General features: G+C 42.7%; 3 protein-coding genes across 3 annotated transcripts; 2 read left to right on the top strand and 1 right to left on the bottom strand.

Moving 5' to 3' along the window:
- Window positions 1–874: 874 nt before the first annotated feature.
- On the top strand, window positions 875–3,768 carry rft1 (RFT1 homolog). Its single transcript, XM_047582203.1, has 10 exons — window positions 875–1,141; window positions 1,224–1,309; window positions 1,400–1,522; window positions 1,594–1,885; window positions 1,965–2,099; window positions 2,178–2,438; window positions 2,535–2,679; window positions 2,770–2,875; window positions 2,963–3,212; window positions 3,303–3,768. The coding sequence occupies exons 1-10, from the start codon at window positions 1,079–1,081 to the stop codon at window positions 3,465–3,467; spliced, it is 1,626 nt and encodes a 541-aa protein (XP_047438159.1). The 5' UTR covers window positions 875–1,078; the 3' UTR covers window positions 3,468–3,768.
- A 2,556-nt stretch (window positions 3,769–6,324) lies between these two features.
- On the top strand, window positions 6,325–7,908 carry mustn1a (musculoskeletal, embryonic nuclear protein 1a). The gene is made up of 3 exons (XM_047582205.1): window positions 6,325–6,762; window positions 6,843–6,969; window positions 7,234–7,908. Exons 1-3 carry the CDS (start codon window positions 6,754–6,756, stop codon window positions 7,329–7,331), a joined length of 234 nt encoding a protein of 77 aa, XP_047438161.1. The 5' UTR covers window positions 6,325–6,753; the 3' UTR covers window positions 7,332–7,908.
- On the bottom strand, window positions 7,477–16,207 carry ruvbl1 (RuvB-like AAA ATPase 1). The gene is made up of 11 exons (XM_047582204.1): window positions 15,908–16,207; window positions 14,614–14,700; window positions 14,368–14,500; window positions 13,082–13,233; window positions 12,692–12,781; window positions 12,004–12,153; window positions 11,837–11,900; window positions 11,558–11,756; window positions 11,349–11,451; window positions 11,174–11,265; window positions 7,477–8,415 (listed from the first exon to the last, which is right to left on the bottom strand). Exons 1-11 carry the CDS (start codon window positions 16,046–16,048, stop codon window positions 8,256–8,258), a joined length of 1,371 nt encoding a protein of 456 aa, XP_047438160.1. The 5' UTR covers window positions 16,049–16,207; the 3' UTR covers window positions 7,477–8,255.
- Between the last annotated feature and the right edge of the window lie 5 nt (window positions 16,208–16,212).

Below are 16,212 nucleotides of genomic sequence, written 5' to 3' on the forward strand. Positions count from 1 at the left end.
TTTTTAAAACGGTTGCAAAGTGTGGAACACTGATGCAACTGTCTGGTGAAACTGAAATGGAAGTAGCAGCTGTTGTGCTTAATTCAATTTGCATTAAATGTGGTGCAGTTGCGTTTAGGGCTTTACAGAAAAGGTTTAATAACATCAGTCTCCCTCACTTGTGATTATAAGGTTTTTAATGTGCAGTTCTGACAAGGTGCAAGTGATAATGTTTATTTTGAAAATCTCTGGCCTGGTGATAAGGATACAGGCCCCTTTTTCTATTTGTTTAAGTGACCAATGACCTGAGGATGTTCATTTTTTGCTTTTATTCAGTTTGAAGGTTTTAATAGTAGTTTTTGACCAGGCATTGAGATTAAACCCTTGGCAAAGTGTGTGGAAGCAAATTTTGTCACTCCAGCAGCTTTCCTTTGAAGTGATTGAATTTAGATTCAATGACCCAGATCAAAAATCTGTGTCAACAGACATAGGATCTCCCATAGGATCTAAATCTAAATAACATGCAAGACTGTTCGCAAATGTAACTGCAAGAAATGTTAATTGCTGGTTTATTGCATGTGTGTGCTCTTTATTATGCTTATATAAACTTTTGTTGGATTAAATGATCTCTTTGTTTGTGTTATTTTATAAAGGTATAATCCACCTCCTGGTATCAATGTGTCTGTAACAAACATCTGATCTGAACATGAGGGTGTATACGCTTGTAGTTGGCGTCTGTGGCGAACATGGTGCGCGGAGGGACAAAGCCGTCTGTATCTCTAATATACGGCTTTGGGGGCGGTATGAAGGTTACGCCCTCTAGCGGCGTCACGGTTGGAATTACGCGTTGTTTGACGTCATCGCGTTACGTGACTCCGTGCAGTGTGTACGGAAGTACTTGTGCTCCAGTTCTAGCCCTCTACAACTGACACCTCACACTTACTTGCTCATGGAGAATAAACGCCATTCACATTTAGTTTTGAGGTAGCCGCGAAGTATTCCTTTCAAAATATGACTGTATAATGAGTTTTCACAGTAGAAAGCAGGGGATACCTCGTCAACTTAACAAAACTTAGTAAGGAGTCAGAGAAAGTCCAAGATGAGCTCCCAGGATATACTGAAGGATGCGTCCACTTTAGCATCCTATAATGTCTTGCTACAGGTAAGTGAACACAGAAACGAGGTGCGAGGTAACACGAGCGTATTGAGTGTTATTTATTTATTTGTTTATTTTAAAATATCAGGTGATGTTCCGTGTTCTCACCTTCTTGCTGAACGCGTTCACGCTGCGCTTTGTCTCCAAGGAGCTTATAGGCGTGGTAAATGTCAGGTAAAGATGACTAAAGCACACTTAGACTGTCACCTTCCACTGCTCCAGCTGCTGTAACGAGTCCTTTTTTTCTGTGTCTTTGTTGTGCAGGCTTACACTTTTATATTCCACATTAGTGTTTTTATCCAGAGAGGCTTTCCGGAGAGCCTGCCTGAGTGGGGAATCTGGCACAACCCGCAGCTGGAGACAAGTTATTAACCTACTGTGGCTGACGTGAGTTCACTGAAATTGACAAAATTTGTACTTTGATGTTCGGCTTTGATGCTTCACTGTTCAATTTTCAGGGTGCCACTTGGTGTGCTATGGGGAACCCTTCTTGCCTGTGTGTGGCTCTGGCTCCTGGAGGTCCCCGATGCTCAGTCCGTCCCTTACTACAGTCCTGCTGTGGTGCTGTTTGCCTTCGCAGGGGTGCAGGAGCTCCTGGCTGAGCCCCTCTGGGTCTTGGCTCAAGCTCACATGTTTGTCCGTTTGAAAGTGGTGGCTGAGAGCTTAGCAATGATCGCTAAGTGCAGTATAACTGTGGTGCTGGTGGTGTTTGCCCCTGGATGGGGCCTTTACATCTTCTCTGCTGCTCATGTAAGCGATCAGCTGAATTACTTTTTATATTGTTTCTTCTTTATACTTTAAATAATTTTATGCCGTGTTCTTCTCTTAGTTGGTGTACACAGGATTCCTGGTGCTGTGCTACACCGTTTACTTCATTCGTTTCTTGGGGTCTAAAGGTGCATCAAGGAAGAGCTTCCCTCTGCACAGTGTTGGAGATCTGCTTCCCCGGAGAGTGGATGGAGAGGTAATAGGCCCGTCCGCAAAATCACACTGTCGATGTACCATGTACCATCCATTCATTGTGTTTTCATTGTGTTTAAAGCCTCTGGTCGATTGGACTCTAGCCCGGCTCACGTGGAGCTTCTTCAAGCAGTCCTTCCTGAAGCAGATCCTGACAGAGGGGGAGCGTTACGTCATGACATTCTTGAACGTCCTCAGCTTCGGAGATCAGGGTGTTTACGATATCGTCAATAATCTGGGCTCCATGGTGGCGCGCTTCGTCTTCTTGCCCATCGAAGAAAGCTTCTACATCTTTTTTGCCAAAGTGCTGGAGAGAGGACATGGTGTCAAAAGTCAGAGACAGGTCTGAACTGAGGAAGTAAACACAAATGCACAATTGTGAGCAACTTAGTGTGATTCGTGAACGCATTTAAAATGTTGTTGTGGGTTATGCCTGCAGGAGGATGTTGCCATTGCTGCAGAGGTCCTGGAGTGTCTTCTGAAACTGGTGCTGGTGATTGGTCTGATCATCACAGTGTTTGGTTACGCCTATTCTCAGCTGGCTCTAGATATTTATGGTGGCTCTCTGCTGAGTAGCGGGGCAGGTATGTTAGTTACAATACAGTTACAAGAGATAGCAACGTGTGAACATAATATCATATCAATTGTTTTTTTTTTTTTGTTTTTTTTTATAGGGCCCAGTTTGCTGCGATGCTACAGCTGTTATGTCCTCCTGCTCGCTGTAAACGGTGTGACAGAGTGCTTTGTATTTGCTGCCATGAGCCAGGAAGAGGTTGATAAGTAAGCATATGCAGGCCTACACACAGATGCCATTATAGAACACAATATAAGCAGTCAGCTAAAACCATGTATATCTTTTGTCCTCAGGTATAACCTAGTTATGCTGGCTCTGTCTGTGTCTTTCCTCGTCCTATCCTACATGCTGACCTGGTGGGCTGGTGGCGTTGGCTTCATACTGGCAAACTGCCTCAATATGGGCCTCCGTATATTTCACAGCCTGATGTACATACAACGCTATTTCCAGTTCAGTGAGTGGAAACCTCTGCGAGGCCTGTTGCCCTCCCCGTTTCTGTTACTGGCTCTCTGCATCAGTGCGGTTGTCACTGCAGCTTCTGAGGTACTGCAGAACTATTGTGCAAAAGTTTTATTGGCAAACGTTAACTATTAACAAATCAGCGCTCATAACTTTTGTATTCTCTGGTTTCAGGCGGCTTTCTGTTGTGACAGCGGCTGGTTGCTAAGGATGGTCCACATCGGTGTGGGAGCATTGTGCCTGCTTGGTGTGCTTGTAGCCATTCTTCTCACAGAGACTCGGCTCATTGAGTTTGTAAGGACTCAGCTCTTGCCCCGATACAGGAAGAAACGAACTTAGACAGAGATGCTGCACCTGTCTGGAAGAAAACAAACACTGACTCAAAGTTTACAGACAAACTTTTATTTTTATATCGGCCTCATGTGTGATAAAAGTGCACTGAAACATTCCTGTGTCATATATGAATGACTTTGAGGATGTTATTATGGGTGAAACAAATGGGTGAATGTATATTGAGAAACCGGTTGAATTTGTTACAGGTCTGGTTTGTTTTGCATGGATTAAACAAGGCCTCCTTATTACCTTTGGTGGAGGCATAGTTTATTAAAGTGGGAAATGCTTAAATGCCAAATGACTCAAACCCTGGTTCCAATGGTTAATTAAGTTTATTTCAGTAGCATCTGATTATACGGATGTATTAAGCACCAAGACATCCAAGACATCTGACAAGATGATAAACAATAGAATTTAATTAGTATCAATTATTGTTCAGCTTACATATATGTATACCCACACACACACACACACACACACACACACACACACACACACCAGACACTTTATTAGGTACACTTTGCTAGTAAAAGGTTGGAACCTCTTTTGCCTTCAGAACTGCCTTAATTCTTTGTGACATATTTTCAGCAGGGTATTACAAACATTCCTCAGAGATTTTTCCCAAAGTTGCTCTAATGGATTGAGGTCTGGTGGCTGTGGAGGTTATTGAAGTACAGTGAACTCATTGTCATGTTCAAGAAAACAGTTTGAGATGATAAGAGCTTTGTGACTTGCTGCATTATCCTGCTGGAAGTAACTGTGTGGTCATAAAGGGATGGACATGGTCAGCAACAATACTCAGGTAGACTGTGACTTTTAAACCATGCTCAGTTTGTACTAAGGGGCCCAAAGTGTACCAAGAAAATACCCCCCACACTATTACACCACCACCAGTAGTCTGAACCTTTGATACAAGGCAGGATGGATCCATGCTTTCATGTTGTTTATGCCAAATTGTGACCCTGCCATCTGAATGTAGCAGCTGACTCATCAAAACAAGCAACAGTTTTCCAATCTTCTATTTACCAACTGTAGTGAGCCTGTGTGAAGTTTCCTGTTCTTAGCTGACAGAGTGACACCTGGTGTGGTCTTCTGCTGCTGTAGCTCATCTTCTTCAAGGTTGGACATGTTGTGCTTTCAGAGATGTTATTCTGCATTACTTGGTTGTAATAAGTGGTTATTTGATTTACTGTTGCCTTTCTATCATCTCCAAACAGTCTGCTCATTCCCCTCTGACCTCTCACATCAACAAGGCATTTTTGTCCACATAGCTGTCGCTCACTGGATATTTTCCCTTTTTGGGACCGTTCTCTGTAAACCCTAGAGATGGTTGGGTGTGAAAATCCCAGTAGATCATCAGTTTCTAAAATACTCAGACCAGCCTGTCTGGCACCAACAACCATACCACGTTCAAAGTCACTTAAAGGCAATTATGAAGGCAAAAGGGGGTCCAACCTTTTACTAGCAAGGTGTACCTAATAAAGTGGCCGGTGAGTATATATTGAATAGTCTGACAGTATTCTCTGTCTTGAGGGTATGTTTGCACCAGTTTTAAGTTTTTTTTGTTTGTTTGTTTTGTTTTGTTTTTGTCCTTTTTCGTTTTCTTCCTGTGAAATTTTACAAACAGCTCTCAGTTCCACTTGGAGCAACTCGCTGAGCTCACTTCAGCGCAACTTGAGTGATATTTAGAAGCCAGAGCATCAACTGAACTTTTTAACTCAGCTGCTTGTTATTGCAGTTCTAGGAGTTACAGACTCTAACATAATAAGAAACACTTCTGAACAGAATGTGGTGTGTTTTTCCAGCCTGCTGGCAAAAAGAATGACCTTGCTTAACTGGAAACAGACAACTGCACCAACACACTCACAGCTAATGATGATGAAATATCAGGAATTAGAAAACATAAACAACATAAACATGAGAAGGGATTTTTAATATCTGGCATGATCAATAAGATCTGGCTTATTGATCATTTGTGGCAGACAAAGGTTTTAGCGTGACCTTGTTTACTGTTTTTTATATATATATATTTTAATTATATTATTATTTAACCTCTGGCTTGATATGTTTTATGATTTGTGTTGTTCTTGTTAATCAGTATTTTCTAATGAAAGTAGCCTCTTTGAACAGGTTTATGCCCCAAGTAGAAAAAAAAAAAGGATTCAGGAGTGATTGAAGGAACAACAGGTTCAAGATGTGAGCTCCTGAGATCTTAACCCAGTCAAGCATTTTGGGATGTTGTGGTCAAACCAATCTGACCCATGCTGGCTCCATGTTGCATATTACAGGACATAAAAGGATCTGTAGCGTGTGAGAGTCAAATACCACGGCACACCTTCAGAGGTTTAGAGGTGGAGTCCTTGCTACGATGACTCAGGTCTAAAGGGACCTACACAACATTAGGCAAGTGCACAAAACGTTAATTTGTTAAACTGCAGAACGAATGTTAAATAATGGTTCATTTTATAGGAAGGTAAATCAACATCTGATGCCAACAGAGAAACTTCACTTGGAAAGACGTGTTCAGATGAAACCTAAATGCTCTCTACTGTCTGGGGATCTGTTAGTTAAAGAGAGATCTCTTTGTTTCACTCCAGTGATCTTAAAAACTATTTTTAACAGTGCTGTTTCTAAGCTCAGCTCAGTGAGTTCACTGATTAATGACATGTTGCGGTCTCTAGATATTTGTGGTTCTTTCCTCTAACTAACTTCAGGATCCCCGAAGGCTGAAAAATGATGTAAGTATAGGAAATGAGCAGGAAGTGGGCGGAATGACATTCTTTTAAAGAGGGGTCAGTGCTTGTTTATTCTCCTCTCTGCTCCTCTGTAACGTATAATTCTGCATGAGTCGGGATCAGAGTAGAGCTTGATGTCTTGACACAGATAAGGCCTTATCCTCAGAATGTGAACTTTGAGCACTGTTTGCTCGGCCTGTTTGTTGCCAGCGCCATAAGGAACTGGTGGTTTCAGGAAGGAATCCGCTGAACAGATTTTGTCATCTTCCTGCACCTCTGGGATTTATTTGGTGAAATGTAATGGCGCAAATCATGGCTGTGATCTCATCATCTTATAATGATACAGCTGAGGAGAGCAGCCCATGAGAAAAACCAGAGACAGAAGAGGGGAGGAGCCCGTTCTCTCATTACGTCATTTATTAGTCTAAGGCAGAGAGATTTATTTTTCCACTAGAGAATCCCTCTTAGATTGTGTGTATATAAGCCAGTGTGTGTTGAGCTGAGTGAGCTTACAGGAGAAAGAAGAGGATTTCTTACAGGTTGTCTCCAGCTACATCATGTCTCAGGTAAGAATCAATTCATATTTTCTTCACACGGTAGAAAGGAGCTGCTGCAGACTCTCTGATCCTGCTGTACTGTCCTTCAGCCCGATCAGGAAGATGAAAAAATGCAGCGCCCTGAAGTGAGAGAAGAGGACCTGACTGAGGCCAGGAGCAAACTGGATACTGGCAGGCGTGTAAAGAGCAAGACGTTTGAAGTCATGGAGGAGTGCGGTGAGAAATATGCACTGACAGTAGATTTTAAGAAAATAGTTGCTTTCTAGATCTAACTGAGATTAACTCACATTAGGGCAGTGAGGGATCCCAGGGGGCTTTTCTCATGTCGCCTAAGTTTCCACTCCATATACAGAGTTGTGTTGTGATGGTGGCAGAGCTCACCCGGTGGGATTTGTCCTCACGCAGCCTCGTCTGCTCAGTATCTACTCAAGGCCACCTTCACAGTGATGTATTTTCATAGTCGACCCTTGCTCTTCGCAGAGAAATCAGGTAAAGCGGCTCCCTCTGTGTTCAGTGGAGTGAGGTCAGGAGCGGAGACGGCTTTCAACACGCGCTCAACTCGACCGATCAAGAAGTAGAGGGAGACTTCCAGACCAGGACTGGACAGCAGCTGTCCCATGTTAAGGGGTGTGGAACAGTTGTTTCCCTGATGTCTTCCATTAACGAAAGAAATCTTGCTTAAAGCTCATTGTTTCAGAGGGTTCATGCTGTCACGTTTGTTTATGGTCACAGCACATTTTACAATAGTGCTGAACATTGAACAATTAACTGATAAATCAAGTTTAAATGTATGACATTTTGATTTGTTAATGTATCTATTATTAGTTTTCCGTGCTTGCAGTACCCCAGTTTTAGTGAGGACAATACATAGATCAGCCATAACATTGTGATCGCCTGCCCTCAACTGGAGAGACATGGACTCCACCTCTGAAGGTCGGTGGCTCCATTGGTTGAAGTTGTTTGTACTGAAAATCCCAGAAATGATCGTCTGGACTGAGATCGAGGGAATTTGGAAGCCAAGTCAGCACCATGAACACCATGAACATGTTATGGCAGATAAGTGTATTGAGACTGATTTTTCTGTGTGTGTCTAAACCGATGGTTTATCAAATGTTTACACTTTAAAATCAATAAAAAGTCTCAGAAATGTGCAAATGTCTTCTCTTCAATCTGCCCTGTCTTTGTTTTCAGTGCAAAATGTAACATCACAAAATATATATAAAAAAGGAAAACTGCCGCAACATGTTTTTTTTTTTTTTTAATTTTTATTCAAATATGTTTATGAACAAATGGAATGACTAAAACTTTATTAGTACAAAACAACTACAGTGAATGTAACAGAGGCTGGGACACTAGAATGAGCCATGGTGGAGAAAATAAAGGTGGAAAAATGCAACAAGCATGGATGAAGAAATAAAGTGAACCAACCGTAGGAGAACACCAGTCCTGGGAACTGTTACAGAAAAAAAGGGTGGGGGTGGGGGGGGGGGGGGGCTCCAGTTTTATTTCATAAACTTGTGATGCTGGTCTTGGAGGATTTTGGCTGAAGACTTTGCATCGTAGAACAACTCATTGATCTCCTCCACCTGCTCCCTCTCCACAGTCTCTTTTCCCTGAACGCGACCCAGCAGACTGGCTGGTGTCAGCAGCTGTACAGCGTATCTGTAGAGGACACAAAGATGATGAGCCACTGAGTACTCTCACAAAGTATATATATACATACATACATATATACATATATACATACATACATACATACATATATATATATACATACATACATACATACATATATATACATACATATATATATATATATATACATACATATATACATACATATATATACATACATATATATATATATATATACATACATATATACATACATATACATACATATACATACATATACATACATATACATACATATATACAGTGGGGGAAATAAGTATTTGATCCCCTGCTGAATTTGTAAGTTTGCCCACTTCCATAGAAATGATCAGACTCTGGTTTTTATGGTTGTTTACTGGTTATGGGTATAGACAGAATATCAGTCGAAAATGCATAAAAAACACACAATCTAAAAGTTATAAATTGTTATGTATTTTATTAAGGGAAATAAGTATTTGATCCCCAAGCACAACACAAGTCAGTACTTTGTAGAGAAACCTTTGTTGGCAAGCACAGCGATGAGACGTTTCTTGTAGTTGGTCACCAGGTTTGCACACAGCGCAGGAGGGATTTTGGCCCATTCATCTTTACAGACAGTCTCTAAATCCTTCAAGTTTCTTGGCTGCCTCTTGGAAACTCGGAGCTTCAGCTCCCTCCACAGGTTTTCGATCAGGTTAAGGTCTGGAGACTGACTAGGCCACTCCATGACCTTAATATGCTTCTTCTTGAGCCACTCCTTTGTTGTCCTGGCAGTATGTTTTGGGTCATTGTCATGTTGGAAAACCCACCCACGAGGCATCTTCAGTGTTCTTGCTGAGGAAAGAAGGTTTTTGTCCAAGATGTTACAGTACATGGCTGCATTCATTGGCCCCATAATGCGGTGAAGTTGCCCTGTACCCTTTGCTGAAAAACAGCCCCAAAACATGATGTTTCCACCTCCATGCTTAACCGTGGGTATGGTGTTCTTTGGGTCATACTCACGTTTTTTCATCCTCCAAACACGGCGGGTCGAGTTAATGCCAAATAGCTCAACTTTGGTTTCGTCAGACCACAGCACTTTCTCCCAAGCCTTCTCTGAGTCATTTAGATGTTCACTGGCAAACTTAAGGCGGGCCTGTACATGTGCCTTCTTGAGCAGGGGGACCTTGCGGGCACTGCAAGAGTTCAATCCATAACGGCGCAGTGTGTTGCCAACTGTTTTCTTGGTGACGGAGGTCCCAACTGCTTCCAGATCATTAACAAGCTCCTGCCGTGTTGTTTTAGGCTGCTCCCTCACCTTTCTCATCATCATCCTCACTCCATGAGGCGAGATTTTGCGGGGAGCTCCAGACCGAGGACAGTTGATGGTCCTTTTATGGGTCTTCCACTTGCGAATAATGGCACCAATAGTTGTCACCTTCTCACCAAGCCTTTTGCTGATGGTTTTGTAACCTATACCAGCCTTGTGCAGGTCTACAATCTTGTCCCTGACATCTTTTGACAGCTCTTTGGTCTTGCCCATGGTGCTGTAGAAGTTGGAATGTAAGAAACTGATTCTTAGAGCAGGTGTGCTTTATATACATGACGAGTTAAGATCAGGAGTATTGGTAATTAGTTGACTGAGCACAGCTGTGTGCCACATGCGCACCAGCCAATCTGTAGGAGCCTGAATTCTAAGTGAATTGTTGGGGATCAAATACTTATTTCCCTTAATAAAATACATAACAATTTATAACTTTTAGATTGTGTGTTTTTTATGCATTTTCGACTGATATTCTGTCTATACCCATAACCAGTAAACAACCATAAAAACCAGAGTCTGATCATTTCTATGGAAGTGGGCAAACTTACAAATTCAGCAGGGGATCAAATACTTATTTCCCCCACTGTACATACATATACATACATATATACATACATATACATACATATATACATACATATACATATATATATACATACATATACATATATACATACATAACATATATATAATATATATATATATATATATATATATATATATATAATATATATATATATATATATATATAGTATTTAGTATGTGCTCTCTTTGCTTCAGTCCTTCAAGTATTTCTCTTTGGGTTATGTGAAATCCTTCCAAAAAAATCTTTCCACTTGCCACCAGATAGGACTAAATAACACCGTACTCATGAGACTCACCAGTTGTTGCTGAGAGTGTAGTGCTGACATCAGGAAGTAAATCGAACACTACAGCTGCTCAATTAATCAGATCAAAAGGATGGATAAAAATAACCACATTTCACTGATTTCATGTTTCTCACCACAATGCTGTCGGACTTGAAGATTCTTCAGCTGCTTTTTTTGTGCAATTACTATTTACTTCACTGAACAGTTGGTTCATGTTGGTTCAACTTAAGCTCGATTTGCGAACCTAAAGACCAGTTTGCTCTTCCATGAATTACTGGAGCAAACACAGAACTTTCCTGTCCCCAGTTAATCTGAACTTCTGTCAGTGACCACAGTGCAACAAAGCCATATGTCTCCAACTCCACCTTCTCACTGAAGCTCTGTTTTTTCTTCTTTGTGGATTTGGCAAACTGGAAGCTGCCAGTTTTAAGAGGTCACATATTCCAACAATGACATCTGCAGTGTTTGACTGTAGTGTTAGTCTGGCTCTCTAAGCAGTTTTCCTTGCAGAGAGATAAATATGAAGAACTGGTGCAGATTTATGCAGTCTCCAAAACAACCTCAGTGGACCAGGGGAAACTCTGTATGTCTGTACCTGAGGGTGGTCTTGGTGCCGATCTCTGCTAGGTGTGTGAGAGCTTCCTCGCTGATGGCGATCCCCTCAGTCTGGGCACGGATCTTGATGATCTGCAATCACAGGCTTGTTAGTGACACACACACGTGAGATAATCACATGTAACAAGTTCAGGTGTTTTGCCGGTAAGACTCACCTGCTTCATCTCCTGTGGCGTGTACAACATGGTGCGGATTATCATGACTCTGTCCAGCAAGTCCAGAGGTATCCCATGTGGGGAGCTGATGTCTTCCGTTCCCCTGGGAGCATAAATCAACCGTTAAACTTATGAACTTTATCAACAAAACCACTGTTTCTGTTTGAAGTTGAAGACTTCCCCGCAATTAATTAATTAATCCCTCTCACCTGATTAGACAGTTGCCCCTGTTTGAAGCGAACACAACGATGGGGGCGATGGTGCTCTCCAGCGCTCGGTGGAGGTATGTGAAGCATTCGATGTCCAGCATATGCACCTCGTCCACGAACAGCACACCGGGTACGAGCTCAGCCACGCCTTGGTCTATGTAGCGGTTCACCACCTTGTTGATCTCAGCACGGAGCTTATCTGGAGCGAGGTAACGACAACTGATGTCACAAACAAAGCCTGTGGGGTTTGGATCAGGGCTGCTGTCAGCTTTGCTCTACCTGTGATTTCTGTCTTTTTGGGCTTCATGAGCTGTCCCATCATGGAGAGAATGTCCTGGCCTCCCTGACAGAAAACAAGTTAATATTTAAAGGGTTATACATAATGTAGACTGTAGGGTGTGGACAGATGCTTTCATTTCTTTTTGATGATACTGTTTTTATTTTACCTGTGGTCGGGCGTTTGCAACATCCAGGTCATGTAGAGTGACATCTTGGACGATCTCCTTCTTTTTGTGGACATCTCCTTTGGGCAGTGGAACGTACTCCTCTGCCTCGAGGTCAAACTCTGTCGCAAAGGTGTCGCAACGACCTTGTCTCTATAAAAGTGAAATAACAAAGATATATATAGTGATGATTAAAAAAGCTGCCTCACATTGCTCAGGTCAGCCATGAAACAAAAGACAGAGCACAGGAGGAGGGAGAGCAGGTGTACTATTGAACTCAGTGCCAGGCTGTCGCGGAGAGGAGGGATGAAAGGGTTTGAAAAAGGCAAGTCATGAAATTGCTGTCAACAGCAACAAATGTGTCACCCAGCCCTCCTCCTTTGCCCTCTGACTAGAGCTGACCGGCGCCCCCGGCCCACCTGCACCGATTAAAGGAACCGTCAACGCGGGCCTGTCAAAGGAGGCCACAACCCCGCTGCTGGAAAAGAGGCATTGTGGGCGATGGAGGAGATAGAAGGAGCGCAAAGGGCTGCAGGAATGAGAGAGGCTCATTCCAGAGCACGTCAGAAATGCAGCAGAGCCTTCACGGAGAACTGAGAGAGATGAAAGCACGGCACCCGGGAGAGCCGAAGAGGACAGGCACGGCAGAAACCATAACTTCTCTCTGGTTAATTAGACGAACGCGGTTTACCTTGACGGCTCCGCTGTTGGCTTCGATGTAGATCACGTCTCCAACTTCCACGCGCTCTTTCTGGAGACTCTCGTAAATACTGGGATCCAGCTATAAACAACACAACAGCGCTCTTTAGTAAAAGACAGACTCCTATCTTCTCCATCTGCATTATTGCGTCAGACATGACTACTAAAACCACCGTCATGACTATAAATTTAAAAAACAAATGCCTGCAGAAAACATGGACAGGAATTAGTACTTTAAAAGCGTGTATTTTTAGTATTGTTCATTATAATAGTTATCCCACTGTTTGTACAAAGAGCTTGGCTGAATTTTCTTTCCAATCAGTAACAGGAGAATTTCACATTGAAAAGTCTAGAAACCAAAAATTCAAACTCCCTGTCTGACCTTGAGCTGCTTTGTGCCTTTGCCCGTCTTCAGTCCGATGATGACGTGGCTGATGGTTTTTCCGTAACCACCCATGGGATTCTCAGTCTCACAGGGGGTCAGCTCTGTCACCTCGCCTTCATACACCTCCTTTGTTTCTTTGATGCGGAGACCTGAATGTGGGCAGCATTACAGTCATGCACAGAACTCAATTGGGCCTTTATATTCCTGTATCGGCTAAGCCACCACATCCTACTGAACAATGTACCTTATTACGAAAAAGAACACGTGTGTCCGCGTGCCCATGAAATGCCAGGACATCATTCAGTGTAACATGATCGCGTTCTTGTTCCTCTTTCACGCAGCCTGTGGCCTCGAGTAAGAGCCGCACACAGGTGCCTGTTGCTCAGTGCTGAGGGTCAGAGATCAGTGCTTAAGGCGGGGACTGTCTGTTACAATGCTGTTATTGACAAAGTGATGACAACCCTCATATGAAACCCACTCCCAGCAGCAAATGTGCCGATGTCCACCTCTCCCTCTAGCTAAGCTCCATTTCCTCCATGTTCGACAGATAACGTCAGCAGTCAGACAAACCCCTTTCCCTCGCCATCTTTTCTTTCTTTCTCAACAACCCTCTATAAATCCGCTTTCAAGTGTTGCATTTCAGCTCATGACAACGCTGTGAGCAGGACACCTTGTTGTCCCTAGTCAAGGACTCTTTATAGGGGAGCATTTAACATATGTCATTAAAATCCCGTTTGTAGGTCTCCCTTGTTCCGCTAAAACAGTTATGACACATCAGAGAATGGACATGGGTCTTCTGAGGGTGTCCTGTGGTGTCTGGTAAAAGAACGTTGTTAGTGGGGGTCTTTGGGTCCTATGGGTTGAGGGGAGGGGCCCACAGATACTTGATCAGTTTGGGATCTAGTGAATTTGGAGGCCAGGACAACACCCTGTGCTGATCTTCATGTTTTTTTTAGTTGTTCCTAAAGTGTTTTCGTGTGTGTGTGTGTGTCAGGCTGCATCCTGCTGGGGATGGCTGCTGCTATTAAGTAGTGTCATTACTATGGGGTGGGGGTGTCTGATCTGGTCTAGGTGGGTGCTATATGTCTACTTAACATCCACATGAATGAATGTCAGGTCCAAATGTTTCCCAGCAGAACACTGAATTGTCACAAGATGCTCAATGTTATTTACTCCCCCCTGTCAGTGGTCATAATGTTGTGGCTGATCAGGGTATTCTCTAAGTCAGTGGCATCTAGATTCTCTGACAGACATTGATTTCGAGCCATCTGTGTGACACTCACCAATTGCTCTCCTGAAGTTCTCCATCAGCACTTCAGTTTTTTTAATCTCAGACGAGTAGACCTCACTACCGACCATGGGGCAGAAGGGTACTTTGTTTCCCAGCTCCTGTGCTACAGCCAAGGCGAGGGCAGTCTGATGGTAGGGAAGTAGAAATAGAAAGAAGAAAGGGTGATAATCTGCAGCAGCAACAGAAACCACTTACAATTTACTACCATCTTTGTGATTAATGAACACTGCACACTTACCTTGCCAGTTCCTGGTGGCCCTGCCAGTAAAACTGCCCTTCCTGCCATCTTTTTTGAGCGGATCAGCTCAACAATGATGCCACAAGCCTGGAGAAAGACAAAAGTGCTTTATATAAATTTAACACACTTTAATACAATAAATAACATTGATATTGTCAATTGGGATCTAATGTTCTTCTGGAAAAGAACACACGCATGTAAATGGCAAGGGGATGTTCCTTGCAACCTGACACTTATTTATTTATTTATTTTTCCATTTATTCGTGATCCTATTCTGATGCTTACATGCCCATTAAAGGAGCTTGCAGCAGTGGTGCAAACTGTGGAGCACATGTTATCTTTACATCAGAACCAGCATGAACTTTTTAAGAACTACTGAGCCTTTGCATCAGTGAGCCTTGATCAACCATGACCCTGTCACCAGTTCACTGCTTTTCCTTCCTTGGACCACTTTTGATAGATACTGACCACTACAGACCAGGAACACCCCACAAGAGCTGTAGTTGGGGAGATGCTCTCACTCGCCCTTTAGCCTCCTTAATCTACTTGCCCCATTTCCCAATTAAAACACATCAGTTTGAAGACTAAATGTTCATTTGCTGCTCAGATTTGCTCATTGTTGTTCACTTGACCTGTGATTATGACAAGGTGGATATTATATTAAGCTTGACCTCATATTAAACTGTGGCAGTAGTTCGATAATTCCTAATCTTTTCAATGCTATCCACAGCTTATCTGCCTCCACTATGATAATATGTTGCACGGGACATCACACCTGGAGGCCAGGTCAACACCTTTATATTGTAAATAAAACAAATAACTGCAATAGATGTATGCTGTACAGCTTTAAACAGTAACAGATTTGTTGTTAACTGCATTCTGACATCGTGAGATTATATCCTGGTGAATTCTGTGTAAATCTGTAGGTCTTTCATTGAGAAAATATTTCCAAATTTCAATAACATGACTATCACTTTTCGACTTAAACGCATCAACTACTTGTAATGTCATTGCTGTCCAGCTGGATTTAATAATGGTTAAAAACACACACAAAATAAAATGAATTGTGTGAATTAATTGAATGAATTGACTTATATTTAGGGTGGATATTCTCTTCACTTGACCTCTGACCCGAGAACGAAACAGCGACACCGCAGTGCTAACGGAATTAGCTCTTGGTGTGCATTACCGAAAGTAACGTAACAAATTGTCCCCGTAAATAATTCCCAACCCTCCCAGTAAGTCCTGCAAAGAGGACATTAACATCATAGGTAAAATGGGACATAAATATTACCTCTCTTGCAGCTTCCTGGCCGACCAGTCCACATGCTGACTGCTTAGCATTGCCGGCCTCATCCAGCCCGAGTCCTTTGACGTGACTGTGAGAAGCGATCCGCTGGGTTTTTGTCGTGCTTTTCACCTCCTCGATTTTCATAGTTGCGTTGTATGCACAAATATGTGGTGTGAAAATGACCAAAATCGGTAAAAACAAGTACAGTCTTTCCTATGCGCCTTGGCTTTTTCTCACCGCCTCAATCGGCGCCGAAACTCAAAACACAGGGAAATCGGTTTCCATGTGGGTTACTAGGGAAAATAAGC

The sequence above is a fragment of the Mugil cephalus genome, chromosome 4, assembly GCF_022458985.1.
Source record: "Mugil cephalus isolate CIBA_MC_2020 chromosome 4, CIBA_Mcephalus_1.1, whole genome shotgun sequence".
NCBI classification, from domain to species: Eukaryota; Metazoa; Chordata; class Actinopteri; order Mugiliformes; family Mugilidae; genus Mugil; species Mugil cephalus.